Source organism: Ammospiza caudacuta, chromosome 18, assembly GCF_027887145.1.
Source record: "Ammospiza caudacuta isolate bAmmCau1 chromosome 18, bAmmCau1.pri, whole genome shotgun sequence".
Classification (NCBI taxonomy): Eukaryota; Metazoa; Chordata; class Aves; order Passeriformes; family Passerellidae; genus Ammospiza; species Ammospiza caudacuta.
Genome location: NC_080610.1, coordinates 12,171,721 through 12,187,292, shown reverse-complemented (window position 1 = coordinate 12,187,292; position 15,572 = coordinate 12,171,721). Strand labels below are relative to the sequence as shown.

General features: G+C 41.9%; 1 protein-coding gene across 3 annotated transcripts in view; it reads right to left on the bottom strand.

The window, feature by feature from the left end:
• HECTD4 (HECT domain E3 ubiquitin protein ligase 4) overlaps positions 1-15,572 on the bottom strand; it is a 68,171-nt gene that overhangs the window by 41,065 nt on the left and 11,534 nt on the right. For 2 of the 3 annotated variants that reach the window (XM_058816575.1, XM_058816577.1), the window contains exons 3-17: positions 13,919-14,008; positions 13,445-13,575; positions 12,239-12,347; positions 11,055-11,193; positions 9,666-9,836; positions 8,707-8,899; positions 7,170-7,331; positions 6,957-7,070; positions 6,628-6,768; positions 6,065-6,297; positions 5,501-5,646; positions 3,701-3,771; positions 3,071-3,176; positions 2,384-2,504; positions 1,086-1,214 (exon numbers count right to left, since the gene is read on the bottom strand). In XM_058816575.1, coding sequence (XP_058672558.1) covers positions 1,086-1,214; positions 2,384-2,504; positions 3,071-3,176; positions 3,701-3,771; positions 5,501-5,646; positions 6,065-6,297; positions 6,628-6,768; positions 6,957-7,070; positions 7,170-7,331; positions 8,707-8,899; positions 9,666-9,836; positions 11,055-11,193; positions 12,239-12,347; positions 13,445-13,575; positions 13,919-14,008 — 2,056 coding nt within the window. The remainder of the gene's footprint in view (positions 1-1,085; positions 1,215-2,383; positions 2,505-3,070; positions 3,177-3,700; positions 3,772-5,500; positions 5,647-6,064; positions 6,298-6,627; positions 6,769-6,956; positions 7,071-7,169; positions 7,332-8,706; positions 8,900-9,665; positions 9,837-11,054; positions 11,194-12,238; positions 12,348-13,444; positions 13,576-13,918; positions 14,009-15,572) is intronic. The other variant, XM_058816578.1, reaches the window with a different exon arrangement.

Below are 15,572 nucleotides of genomic sequence, written 5' to 3'. Positions count from 1 at the left end.
ACAACAGAACAAAAAGATGGATTTCCAAATGAAAAGAATGATAATGTGACCTGGCAGGCCTGCAGCAGGAGATTCATCCAAGACTTAAATTTGATTAATGTTAAGCCCCAAAGTGCTGGGAGAAACTAGGTGCATGTTTTACAGGATGCACATCCAGTTTCTAGAGGGAAGGAAGCCCCAAGTCCAGCACAGGAGAGAGCTGAGAGCCAGCCAAGGTACAGGACTGGTGACACAATGTCCTAGCAGGGATGAGGAGCACTGCAGAGAGAGAAACTGAACAATGAACACGGCGTGAATAGTGAGACAAGAAAAACACTCCAAATATTCAGCATTTACTCAATGAGCCTGAACAAATCACTCCCAACTGCAGCAGCTCACAAACACACACAGCCACAAAGAGCAGCAGGGAAAACTGGCTTAGCAAAATACCAGAAATTCAGAAATCAATTCCATTAGGGTATTATTCTTATTCTTATTATTCAACCTGCACTCCAGGGCAAACCTGGGAGTTGGATGAAGCAGTGTGAAATGCAGCATTTTAATCAACTTTTACCAACCAAAGCCTGTCCTCTAACAGTTTCCTTGCCACAAACTTTGGTGTCTCTATTTCAGATAAATGATGGGAGGGGCTGTACATAAGCTTTGTTTAAACTGCAAAAATCACTAGCCAGGTAAGGCAAATAAACTCCTTTTCTATTTATTTAATAGTATTTTTTTTCAAGGGCCACCTGAGTGATTTGGAGAGGAAAAAGTGTCTGGAAAGGAAACTCCCAGTCCAGGAAAGGAAATTCCTATGCCAGGAGTCCTTCCAGCACATACTAATTAAAATCTACTTAAAATCTCATTATACATATATTTAGGAAGGGAAGTGTCTGCTCTCATTGATAATAGGGAATACAAGCTGGAATCCTGAACACAGAATAACTGCAGATTTTACTCTGGACTATTTTTTTCCCTGATCTCCAGCTATTTAACTCAACCAAAAGGAAAAGAACCACCAGCAAACAGCAAGTGCACTGCAGGAACAAGGTGTCACAGGCACACTGACAGGAGAGAGCCATACTAGAATAAAACTTGGTGTTTACCTGTACCTTCAATGTCTCTCCCTGCAAGGAGCTGTCACTGTCATCACTGTCATCAGGTTTAATCAAAATAGTGTTACTGAGGAGGTGGTTCTGCACAGCCATCAGGTACCGCAAGCACGAGGACGCAGCCTTGAACACAAATAAATAAAACTTTGCATTATCCAAACCCTTCATCAACCCTGAGTCAGGAAAGCCTCAGACTTGGAAGTTGGAGAGAGGAAAAAATAGTTGAGGAAGAAGAAAAGAAAGAACAAAGAATTGTATATATTTAAGGAAAGAAACTGGTTGCAAAATGTTGAATTTTGTGAAATAACTCACAAAAATATAATTTTGTTCAGGTTTGGAACATTACAGCAATAATCAGGAACTCCAAGAATTGATTAATTCTGAAAAGATTGTGCCACCAGGGAGATAAATGTAATTCCCACTGCTGAAGGTGATGGCTCCATGCCACTCCTCCTTCCCACAGGCCAGGACACCCTGTCCCCTCCCAGGGTTTTATGGAAGCTCAACCTGCCTGTCCCAGCGAGCTGATCCTGCTGGAAACACCTGCCTATAGTTCTACCATCAAATGTCAGCTTTAACTCATTCCTGTCTGTCACTGGTGGCTCTTTCAGCCTGAATGAACCACAACACACAACTGCATGTTTGATTCTTTAAGCTGTGTTGAATATTGAGATCCACAAACTTTGCTTAAACTGAACAGCAACCAGAAAATAAATCCATGTATAAACCCATTCCAGCATTACTGAATAACTTCCTTTGCTGTGAGAAATTATTCTTGAATAATTTGAATATTGAGATCCACAAACTTTGCTTAAACTGAACAGCAACCAGAAAATAAATCCATGTATAAACCCATTCCAGCATTACTGAATAACTTCCTTTGCTGTGAGAAATTATTCTTGAATAATTTGAATATTGAGATCCACAAACCTTGCTTAAACTGAACAGCAACCAGAAAATAAATCCATGTATAAACCCATTCCAGCATTACTGAATAACTTCCTTTGCTGTGAGAAATTATTCTTGAATAATTTGAATATTGAGATCCACAAACTTTGCTTAAACTGAACAGCAACCAGAAAATAAATCCATGTATAAACCCATTCCAGCATTACTGAATAACTTCCTTTGCTGTGAGAAATTATTCTTCTCTTCCCTGCACAGCACAAACAAAAGACAATTCTCCTGGGTTTGTTAAAGTTTCACCTCCTTGTACTCAGTGAAGAGGATGGATTCAAGGAGGAAAAGAAGCCAAAGGCAGAGATACTTTTATCAAAACATATTTTACTTACAGGCACGGTTGAAAGAAGCCTTTGAAAGTCATCTTTAGATACAGTTTGGCACTTGGTGATTAAGACACAAGATTCTCGGACAACAATCTTGAGGATGTAGTGCAAGAGCTCATCATTGAGTCTTCAGGAGAGGCAAGAAAGGTGGAAAATGTAAAACATTAATTATTGTGCATTTTGTACAGCTCAGCTCACTCTGCAAGCTGGATCCCAAATATGAGAAACCTAAAAAGGATCAAACTTCAAATTCAGGCACAAAAAACCCCAAGGCTGGAATGTTTAACAAGTACAACAGATTTCCAGGGGTTTGTGCACTGTGCTGATGTAAATCTCTGATTTCTTATGGTTCATATAAAAGACTCCTCCCAACTTGAACAGGTACTTGAGACTGGCAGTTTTACTGCTGGAAAGTCACCTATGATATACAGAAAAATGCTATAAAATCATATTTATGAAATTATCATTCAAATTTACCAAGAACATGGCAAAGAACAAGAAATTCCAAACCCAGGCTGGGTACAGAAGCATCCAAAGTTTGTCCTAAAACATCAAATCTCTCCCTCACCCTAATGAAACTTTCCCCCACAGACGCAAACAACATCCAGGAGCACAGCAAGCAATTCCAGAAGTTCCTGCAAGTTCACCTGAAGCAAATAACAGAAAAATACCCTATAAACAGAGGCTTTTTACCTATAGTGATCATCATCTTCACTTCCAAATCTGTTGTTCTGCAGCTGCTCAGCCAAATTGGTCAGGATAACATCCCGGAGCTGGGAGAGGCCGCTGTTCCTCTCTCCTGGAAGGGAAATAAACTTTTGCAAAGCTGCATTTTACAGAAGAGATTTTGTTTCCCCAATAGCTCACTTAACACAGGCTAGAGCTCAGGAATGGCTGCACTCCCAGGGGGAGCAGAGCTGCTGGCCCAGACTGGGAGCACTTTCCCTGCCCGTGGCACTGGGAAAATTGGGAATTCCCAGCACTGAGCTCCAACATTTTCCTGTGAAGTAACAAATGACTGAGCATCAGCTGCTTCAAGGCCAGATTCCCATTTCCTGGTGAACTCAAGGACATCATTCCCCCTCCACTCAGGTCTAACATCACCTCTGATTACTGGGTACTTGCAAATATTCCTTTTCCCCACCTGATCTACCCTAGGCCATGCAGCCTTTTGGAGCATCCCATAATTTCCTACAAAAGCATGGATTTAAAGCAGAGTAGTGCTCAATACCCCACACTGCTCTCCCTGTAAGTTTGAGATGTACTTGGATTTTTTTGTTCTCAGAAAAAACCCACTCTCACCTGGCAATGAGACATTCTCACCTTCAGTTAAGACCAATTTCAATAAATTATTGATTTCTGCTTCTCCAGGATACAGGATATTTAAACCAGAGCTAAGGAAAAAATAAAACCATGCATTACTTGATGGATTTAGAAGTGAACAAAACCATTTCAGTGGACTTGTGACAAATGGCACCACACACTGAGCATCTGATGGAACATTTACAATGTCTGTGTGAAGGTTTAGAAGAGCATCCTCCACATTTTAACATCAATATTAGAACATAAGCAGCTGTTTTCACCAGGAATCTCTTGTAATCAATTATATTTTATTGTTTAGCTTCTCCAAGAGGTATTTGCTTCCCTCTGGAAAACTCCCCATTCACCACTTGCACACAGGGCAGCACAATCAGTTCATAAGAAACAGAGATGTCAGGAAAAATGATGATGGCCCAGAGAAAACCCCCAAACTCTGGTGATGGGGTAAGAACTGAGGCTTCTCTGTGCTAAGAACAGAGGAAAATACAAACACAATAATCAAGGAATCACTGCTGCTACAGTTTTGCACTTTTTGGAGACTGGCTCTGTAGAAGTCTTAGTTTAAGCTCCACAGAGGATTCTGGAAGGAGCATTTCAGGAACACCCCAGCTCTGCAGAAACATTCCAGGTGGAGACTTTTCCCCTCCAACTTGCGATGAACTCTGTCCTTTCTGTGTGAATTCCCCCATTGAGATCACAATCACTTTAAAGAAGCACTTCATGCCTGTGTGAAGTGCTGGAATCATTATGCAACTTTGCCATTTCCTTTCCCTTTTCTTTTTCAGTAACAGAAAAGAAAACTGAGATGTTTTTCAGCTCCACACTGTGAGCAGAGATTAGTGCAGCTTCCTTCCCTCTGGCTCATGCTGATCCACTCTGATAGAAACCTCAGGAAAAGTTATCACACATTGCCAGCTCCCTTTGAGGGCTCCACTGGCACCAGAACCCCCCAAGGAGGACACAGAAGGGAGGAAACATCACCCAGTGCCCACCCTGGAGCTGCTTCACAAGGCACAGGAACACACAGGTATTACACTTTTCCCTGTCAGAGAGCACAGGTAACCCTCCTGAGTCAAACCATTCTTCACTCAAGGGTTGCACAGAGCCACAGAAATTTGGGATGTTGTGATTCACACCAAGAAAATTCAGGTTGATCTTCAAAAGATTTTGTTCTCAGCCTCTGGAGCACTTCCCACTGGAAAATGCAGGTTCTGTTTGTCCTTGGCACACTGGAGCCAGCATTCCTTGGCCCTGAGGTTTCCATTATCTCCTTTTCAGGAGATACAAGCACACTTCTCTTTTTCCCCTGGGCCTTCAGTCTCAGAGCATTGCTCAAGTATCATTAACCCCTCCAGGATCATTAACCCCTCCAGGATCATTAATTCTGCTTCTCCTGATGTTCCTTTTGCTCAGGAGAACTCCAGTGATACACTGAGGTAAGAGCTGCCAACACCAGCAGTGCCTTTCCCTGAACACCACAGCAGCCAAATAAGGAACTCATTCAAAGAAATTCTGCTTGAATTTAGCAATTACTTTATAATAAATATTAAAAAAATCCTTAAGAATGCAAGTAAAAAAGAAAAAATTAAAAGAAAGTAATTACTACTTGTTATTTCATCAAGACCAACACATTGTATCTCTTCTCCCACAGACACAAACTGAAATAATTTTACCATATAATGTCTTAAAATCCATCACACTACATTTCCTCATATTAATGTAAAATTAAACTAAATACAATGTCAATGTTCATCTGTCACTATATTTCAAAGAAACTAAATTCTAAGTTAAGTTGATATTCACCTAATAGCCAGACAAACTTCCTTCTGGATTTCAGAGCAGATCTGATCCCTTGGGGCCATCAGTAACTGCCACAGCAACAGCCCAGACCTTCTGACAATGTCTCTGTTCCTTTCAGTTTGGGGGCTGAAGAAAAATTTAAAAACCACCTAAGAAAAATTAAAGACAAAAATATTAATATTAAAAATTCACATATTATTTACATTAACATTTTCTGCAGTCAGTTTTTCAACTATTTTTCAAACTGTATTTCAAACTATTTGTGTGGGTCTAGAAGTCTGAGTCAGAATCTGATTTTGAATCAAAAAATGGAGGGAGGAAATACAAAGAAAGAAGGATATAACCTCTCTGTGCTTTATTTTAATCTATAGATTGTATTTAAATTAGGGCTCTTAAAGGAATACGTAAAATATTGCAAAGCCACTGCTAAATCAACTTCCATTACATGGATTCCAATGGACAAAAAAAAAAAAAATTAAATAAAAATGAAACCCATGGTTGCCTGTACTCCAAACCAAGTTTTTCATTTTTCCAGGTGAGTTTTTAGGCCCATTTCAGGTTCTGTACCTGGAAGACAACGAGGATGCAGCGGATGATGCAGGTGTCCCCATTGACCATGGCCTTCTCCATAATGTCACAGATGCTGCTCAGGTGATGGGCTTCAATGGGATGCTGCTTGCCCAAGAAATTGCTGATGGGGAGGTTGTTGCTGGCTGCCAGGAGGTTGAGCTGGTGGATGCACATGGCACCAACATGGTGCAGTAACTGGTTAATCACCTCATTTGTGGTTGTGGCATCCCCTGCAAGGACAGAAGAGTTCAAATGTCTGTAGACACAGACTGGATTATCAGCCTTTGCTTCTAAAACGCAATAAATCAACTTCAGGGCATAAAAGGATTACCCAAACCACCTTTTTATTGTGCTGAAGGCAGCAAGAATCTGGAATCTTCCCCACATCTCACTTTGTACTTTTCCCTCTCTTAAATGAAAGCTAAACCATGACCAATATTTACAACTCTTCAGGAATTAACTCAGCTGTTAACAGCAAGGCAGTTTCTGTCTGTTTATTCTCTGCCACTCTTGTTTCATTTCCCCTTTGTACAAAGTGCTGACTCCTGGGTTCCCCTCACCTTTGGGCTCTGTGATGACGTGGCTCACTCCCAGCCTCTGGCACACACAGTGGAATGCCTGGTTCCCAGGATTGCACCACTGATCAATATAATCATTGGAGCACGTCCAGATCATGTTATTCATTGTATCATAACAAGCACCTGAGAGAAGGAAAATATTTCACACATCAATTTAGCAGAAAACCAGACTGAAGCATCTTTATAGACATCATAAACCCAAACTATTTGCTTTAAAAGTTTATTTTACCCCACCCCACTGCAGAGTTGATGGCTGCCATTTCAATCCCAGATGGATCATTTAGGATGAGAAGGACTGACAGATTCCTTACCAAGCCCTGGCACCAGAGCGCCCCGTCCGAGCGAGCTGCCCGCAGCATCGATGAGATCTGCCCTGCTGGTGAACTGCCCATCCGAGATGTTGAACACCAGGCTGGAGGCAAGAACTGCACACAAACACAGCTCAAATCAATCAATTCCTGAGAAATTTATTGCATCCCAGACAGATAAGGACTCCCAGTCTGCTACCAACGACCCTGACTTACTTTTCAAGGAGGACAAAGCGCTGGTGCCCCCGAAGAGCGAGCGCGTGGCCGAGCTGCCCGAGCCCCCCGGGGGTGGCACCAGCATCACCAGGTAGGTGCCACAGGTGTAGATTGGGGTCTTCCTCAGCATCTTCAGGGGCAGCCCACAGCTCGTGTTGGCAGCTGCAACGTGCACCAGAGAAAGGTCACAAACTGCACTTCTGCAGGACAAGGCAGAGCTCTGCTCGGGGCTTCAAAGCAATCCGTATTTAGAAGGTTTGTTGAGAAGGTTCTACAGAATTCCAGAATGGTTTGGATCAAGATCATCCCATTCCAATCTTCACCCCTTCCATGAGACCAGGTTGCTCAGAGCTCCATGAACCTGGCCTTGAGCATTTCCAGGGATTGAGGCATCCATGATTTCTCTGTGGCCTCCCAACCTCACACATCCAATCCCCACAAGGCTACAAAGATTTTCATGGGTTATTCAACATTCAATCCCCACAAGGCTACAAAGAGATTCATGGGTTATCCAACTAACAGAAACAACTTCAAAATAAAATAAATAAAAAATTAGGGTATAACCAAAACTATTAAGAATTGTGTGGTGATAATTACATTGAAAGCATTTGGAGCCAAATGGTCTCCTCACATCCACAGATCACTTGAGATTCACTATGCATTTACTATTTTAAGTTCTCCTGCTCCTCATGAAACGTAGACAGCCCAAATGATCTCCTTCCTGCAACAGCTGATCAACACTTTTTGAGTGCTGACTCAAGAATTAGCCAAGAATAGCCACTTACTCTCCTTTTTCTGTAGCACTTGAGTTGTTAAATGGCAAAACACAACCTTTAAAATAGCTCTCTGAGCTAACTCCTTGCCAAATTCCCTGGAAGCAGAGCCATTTCATGTATAATTTATTTTTATGGAAATACTTTCAATTGTTTCAAATTGAAAAAAGAAAACTCATGGATTTGTGAAGGAAGAAGAGAAATAATTCAAGATAAACTGAATAAAATCTTCAGAGAAATCTAACAAAGCTCCAGATCATCCTGAAAGCCATCAGTGCAACTCAGTCAAGATTCCCTCATTAACTTTGGCTGTTTTCATAAAAGAAGACCCAAACATTGTGCAGATAACCTAAAAAAGTGCAAAATCACCTAAGATTTGTAATAGTCCAGTAAGCAATAATTCCATTTTCTAACCTGCAGGCCATTTTTACACACCAGTTAGAAGCCAAACTGAGCTGCAAGCAGAGAAATGCAATTACCAGATTTCCCAAACTAATGCAATAATGGAATTGGAAAATTCTTCCAATTTTCCATCCCTAAACTTCCTATTTTCCACCCCTAAAGTTTCCTCACAATCCTAATTCAGCAAAGGAACTCATAATTCCAGCATTAAGCAAATACTTATTTGTGAGGATCTTCCAACTACGGATTTAGGGGAAAAAAGATAAAAATGAGAGTTTTTTTTTAAACCTGTGCTAAGAGGTCAGTAAGAAGCAGGATGGATGCTGTGTGAGTTAAGAAATGAAAAGTGAAGTGTTTCTGACCTGCCTGGTCCTCCTTGAGGGTGTTGGAGATGGTGGAGCCTGTGAGAGCAGCCAGGGTGGCCGAGGGGGAGGCGCGGTACCGGGACAGGCGGCTCAGCAGCATCTCATTGATGCTCTTGGCAGATTCCCCCTCTTTCCTCATCAGGATAATTCTTTCCTGCAGAGGATTTGCTATACAAATGCCATTTTCTACCTGGTAAAATGAGGGAAAAAATACTTTAAATGTTGGAATCCATAGGTCAGAGATCACCTGAATAATATCAGGCAGGAATATGAAGCGACTTGCAAAAACAAAGTTCTGAAAGCAAGACAGGAATATTTTTTTGTTTGTGACTTCATGGTTCAATAGAATAATTTAATAGAAGATATCTAACATCTTAGAAGATATCCTATTAAATATCTTAATTTATGCTTCTTCTTAAAGACAGAACTGCTTGTTGTAAACTTGAGTTTATTTAGGAAACTCTGCTTAAAAATATATAATCCTCTTGTATTTTCTTAGTGGTGTTTCACTTGCAAATCATTTGGCTCAATCATTTTTCAGGCAGAAAGTGAGAGCAATGATTTCTTCAGACTATGATGTTCAGGGGATGTTTTACTGCAGAATGCATCTCTTAATGAAGATGTGATTTAGAGCATTTGGGATTTTCCATGAGTTGTACTACTACAGCCTCCCAATTCCAGCTCCACCATCCCACTCCATCCTCCTCTGCTGAGCAGAAATGCAGACATAAAAACCACATTTTATGCTACAAGAGGATTCATATTGCTAAATATAATCATCCTCTGGAGATGGAATTGGACAGTTCACCTTCTGTTCTGTTCAGTTACTTCACATAAATCCACTCAGATCACACCCATAAATATCCAAACCTAATATGTCAATTAAAAAATGCTGATATTTAATTAAACTGGTTATGCTACCAACACCAGGCGTAGAAAACACACGATTTGCTTACTATAATTTCAAAAATATCCATAAAGACAGAGTGGCCTTTGGGGGTTTTTTCATTGAGGCTTGCAGGAGACCAAATCCAGTAGAAAAAGGTTCCATCTGAAGAAAGATGCACGGTGGTCATAGTGCTGCCAACTGGGAAGTGATTTACTGGCATTGGGATTATCTGACATACCTATGAGACACAAAGCATCTTAACAGGTCAGATTGTGCAGTTTGGTCTTACAAGTATGAACAGTATGAAAAATAAATAGAGATCAAATGCAGTTAGTGCAGAAGAGGCTTAATATTGGACTTAGTAGTAGCATTACATTGATTTATTACCAACAGCTATTCTGTGATATTTGCCAAATATCCAAACCAGCTCACAGATCTCAAATTTAACCTATCTAAAAATAAAAGGATCATCTCCTCTCTAATGATGGAGAACAAACCCACAGTACCACAAGGAAAATACACATCCTATTGAGTCACCTACTTTCTGCAACTTCTCTTAAACATTGCTTGAAACTTGAGAAGAAAAAGGGAATTAAACACACTCAGTGTCAGGAAACACACTGGACATAAATGTGTGTATCCATCCTTAAAACCGCAGCAGGAAAAACCCCAAAGTAAACAAACTACCCCAGTTTTACAAAGTTGTTTATCTACAAATCACAACCAGATCTGAAACAGTATCTGAATTTTGGGACAGAGGGAGAACAAAGAGCTGTTCAAGAAGAACACATTATTGATTTAAATCAATTAAAAGTGCATTTTGCTGTTGTTTGACTGCTTTAAGAAGTGACCACACTGGAATCATGGAATATCCTGGGTGGGAAGGGACCCATAGGGTTCATTATCAAACTCTGGCCCTGAACAGACACCCCCAACAACCCCACCCTGGGCATCCCTGGGAGCACTGACCAAATCCTCCTGGAGTTCTGACAGCCTTGAGCATTCCCTGGGGAGCCTGGGCAGTGCCCAGCATCTTCTGGAGGAAGAACCTTCCCCTGATAGCCAACCTAAGCCTGTTCTGACACAGCTCCAGCTGCTCCCTGGGTCCTGTCCCTGTTCACAGAGATTGGAGCTGCCCCTCCTGAGGAAGCTGTGGGTTGGTCACCCCTCAGTCTCCTCCAGGCTGAACAAGCTCTACCAGTACCCCATAATACAGAACAGTGTAATTATAGATAAATACATGTATAATAGATAAATTATAGATAAATACATATATTTATACATAAGACACATTGAAACAGTAACATCTCCACCATAACTTCCACATTCACCAAGAGTCACTTCAAGGCAGGGTTAGAAAAACGCAGTTTCACAAAACAAGAAACTTCAAGGATAAAACCAATTAAAGCTAAAATGAGCATGATTCATTCAGCCTGCTTGTTCCTGTCCCCTTTACCTGCAGGGTATGTTGATCCACGAGCTGGAACAGGTAGTGAGGTTTGCTATCAAAGGACACGGGCCGATGGAGCAGTTTGCCGTTGCCAAAAGCCACCCAGCCCGTCTCCAGCTCCTCGTTCCGGCAGTACACAAACCCCCTGCAAAAAACCCACCAGGATGTTCAAACTCCATCAACCCTGCCCTGCTTCTCTGGGTTTTATTGCAAATAACAACCACAATGCAACCACAGCGCTGAACTTTGACTGAACTTATTCAAGTCAGCAATTTTTGTTGTGAAAGGCTTTAAGCGTAAAAAGCCTCGTGGTTTTCAAGCAATGAAGAAGCAAGGAGGTGCTGTGAGTCACAGCTGCACTAATTACTTAATGAATGACATAATTAGCAAACAAACACTCACAAATTCAGCTATAAATAAGAAGTCACAGAACTGGTCTGTAGTATATTCCTCTCAGCAGAGAATCAAGCAACATACTAGACATTAAAAAATAAAACTGAATTTAAAATTCTGCTGCTGTGGAGATTGAACTAACAGCCTCTACAGGTCCCTTCCACCTCAATTTGTTCTTTAATTTTAGACAAAACACACTTGTGACAGTGTTCAGAGGATGAGGGAAGAGACAAGGATCTGACTCCATGTTTCAGAAGGCTGATTTATTATTTTATGATATATATTATAATAAAACTGTACTAAAAGAATAGAAGAACGGATTTCATCAGAAGGCTGGCTAAGAATAGAAAAAAAGGAATGAAATAACAAAGGCTTGTGTCTCATACAGAGTCCAAGCCAGCTGACTGTGACTGGCCATTAATTAGAAAACCACATGAGACCAATCACAGATCCACCTGTTGCATTCCACAGCAGCAGATAATCAATGTTTACATTTTGTTCCTGAGGCCTCTCAGATTCTCAGGAGGAAAAAATCTTAGGGAAAGGATTTTTCAGAAAATATCACGGCTACACACACTCAATAAGAATTTCAGATGAGAAACCCAACACATTAAAACAGCATTTAATGAAAATTCACAATATCAAGGAATCACAGGCTGGTTTGGGCTGGGAGGGACCTTAGAGATCATCTCCTTCCAAGCTCCATATCCTCCCAACATCCAGGAGAGGTGTCCCAAATCAGGAACCTTTGTGTTTCAGCAGCTGTGCAGAAGAGGCAGCACTGCAGTGTCCCTTACCTGAGGGTTCCATGCAGGCCTGAGCCCAGTTTGCTGATCCCCCTGCCCACAGAGTTGGTGGTGTACAGGTAGAGCCCATCGGCTGCGAGGCACCGGCCCAGGTCTGCATCTGCAGCAGGAGCAAGGACAGCAGAGAGCAGCTCTGTAACTGCAACATTCCAGCTGGGAATTCTCCCTGGGGGCTGCACCCCAGGGAAACCAACACATGCTCATGGCAGGTCACTACCAACCCTTTTTTAATACTAAATTTATTATTTGGTGCTCTAAGAGCTGCTGGAACACAGGCACAGCCCAGCAGACCCAGTGGTTTCTTCACATTTCTAAGCCTCAGAGGTGCCCAGATGGTCTCACTCAGTGTGAGAGGGAAGAAGAATCTAATACTGAGCCTTGATCTCTTTTCTGCCAAACTCTGATTCTCCTAAAGCTGCTCGGACCCTTCCACTTCTGAACACTTCAATTAAGACAAAATGTATTTGAATCACAGAGCAGTAATTATTAATAATCAAGATGGGACAGAAGTCCAGTCAATCTACTGAAGTTCACAGGATCTGGACACTCAGCTCAGGAAGGAAAAGTCCACTCACTCTCCTGCCTAAACACCTAAAAAGAGATGTCTCCAATAAATCTGCAGGTAAAATAACAACTCAGATTTTTAAACTCCTATGGATTGCATTAAATGTCATCAATGCTTGAACTAATATTTCAAAAACCATGTGAACTCTTATTTATTACAAAAACAGTAAGCAAACAAAGCAGTAAAAACTGAGAATGAATTCAGGAAAAGAAATACAAAAGAAAGCATTAAAAAAAACCTTCAAACTTAACTAGGTAGAAACAAAAGCAGAGTAGGGAAGAGGGGAAAAACAAAACAATGAACTTGTACTTCTAAAAATAAACGTGCTGTGCCACTGATAGCTGGCTGTTGAACACAGGGATACTGCACAGGGCAGTGATTATGCTCTAACGAGGGGATAATATCCAAACTCTGTCTGACCCCTCTGAAACATTCCCACTGGAGCAGGAAGGGTCACTGGATCAACTGCCTTGGACTGCTTCCCACAGCCTGACAGTTCAAACCAGCAGCTGCTCTCCAGCAACATTTTTTGAGCCCCAACTCTAAAGTTTTACTTTATTCATCTTTAAACAATTATTAGCACTTAAAGTATCCTGTTCTCTGCTGGTGGTGACAGGGATGCAATAATTCACCTTTGTTCTCACTGCTGGCACCAGTGTTGGCATCAGGGGCAGGTAACATGTCCTCAAAGCCCCAGGACACGATGTGCTTCCCTCCAAGCAGGCAGGAGGGGGATCCAGGGCCTCCCTCTAAAAGCAACAACCTTTAAGCAGAAAATAAAATAAAATTTTATAAGGAACAGCGGTAGGAAAAATGAGTTAAATTAAAAGTTAAGCCCATGATGTATTTAAAGTAATTATTCTGTCAGAGTTCATAAGTCATTTAAAGGAATCATCAATATTTAATGAAAAACACAAAACACCCAAAACCCAATCAATGCTTTTAGGTTTGATTTTCTAATGTCTTCTGCACATGACTAAATCTTCCCTAAAGCTTTCAATAACTCTAAAGCCTTTTAATCACTTTTAAAGCCATTCCTCCCTACATGCACTTAACACATTTTCAGAGCTGCTGGAAAAGTTTACAAGGAGAAAAGTTCTACAAACCTGTAGAGAACATCAGCCACAGGCAGGGACCCCAGCTCAGTCTGTTTCTGTAATAGATGCACTGTATGAACAAAGGTTTTCAGCGACCCTCTAAAAGGACAAGAAAAACATGAATTAAAGATGTCTGCTGAAGGCAGACTGAACACACACAACAGCAGCCATGGAGAACACCCACAGCCACAATATGGCATCAGCTTCTCTTCTAACTGGCATCTCTTTCCTGCAGGATGTTCATTCTTTGGGGAGGAAGGGGAAGGAGGAAGAGAGGGGGACAGGCAGAATGCTGGGGAAGCTCTGGCCTGAATTCCACCTTGTTATGGAAGGGGCTGGAGCCCCAGCAGGGAGGGAGAGCAGCTGGGTTATCAACAACAGGTTCAGAAAGGCAATCCAGGCACCTGATAAAACACCTCAACCTTGCTCCTGGCAGCTCTTTCAGGACTTTTTGTAGCTGATTAATCACACTCAGATCTCCAGTGCAACCCAAGGACCTTCCTGGCTGAGCCCAACTCTGAGCAAGGGCAGCTGCACTCCCAGCTGGAGATGCCTTTCCTAACTCAAACAGGACTCATCCATTTCTTACTAAGATTCTGATTTCCTTTCACCAAATCATGGAATATCCTGAGCTGGAAGGGACCACAGGGATCACCATCCAGCTCCTGGCCCTGCACAGACACCCCAACAATCCCAGGCTGTCCCTGAGAGCTTTGTCCAAACACCGCTGGAGCTCTGGCAGCCTCAGGGCTGTGCCCATCCCTGGGGAGCCTGGGCAGTGCCAGCACCTTCCCCTCATCACAAACCCCCCTGGCACAGCTCCAGCTGCTCCCTGGTCCTGTCCCTGCACTGCCCCTCCTGAGGAAGTTGTGCATTGGGATGAGCTCTCCCCTCACAACCCCAAATTTGGAAGATCCAGACCTCTTTATAAATCTGTATTTTACAATTTCTGTTTTAAAGGTCAGGGCCATTTTCTGGCAGGTGTGGTATTTATTTCCAGGCATCACAGCCCACCTAAGCAGGAGAATTTGGCTGTGTCTCAGGTCAGTTATGAGCTGCTTTCTCCACAACAGGAGTGATCAGCTGAGGAGGTCCTTGCCCTGCACTCTGCTGAATCCAACCTTTTGCTGTCACTTGTGGTCACTCAGCTCCCAAACTTCCCTCCTCCACACCCAATCCCTGCTTTCCCCAGTGACATCTCAGCTCTTTGCTTTCACTGACAAACCTCAGCCTGGAGAAAATTGACATCAAACACATTAAAGCACCTCAATTAATTATTTAAAGCAATATTTACCCTGTGGTTTTATTTTTAGCACTAAGAAGCACCCAAGATTGCAACTAGGAATGTCAATAATGGTCTCATTTTCAAGGTTTTTTCTTCAACACATGACTTAGATATTTAAAGGAAAAGTGTGAGGCTTTCAGAGGTGAACAAAGCACAATGGGATATTTCAACTCTCTAAGCAATGCAAGGCAGACTTGCAAAGAAAATAAAAGATCAACCTGAAGTTCAAAAGCTCTACTTGAAATTTAGCTCAGCTGCAACAGAACATCCCATATTTCCTGCAAATTGACATCTGGGGAAAAAAAAAGAAATGAGATTGTGTTTATCAAATCCAATTTCTCTGAGCTATGTTCAAGTACATTGCCTTTCAGATAAGGC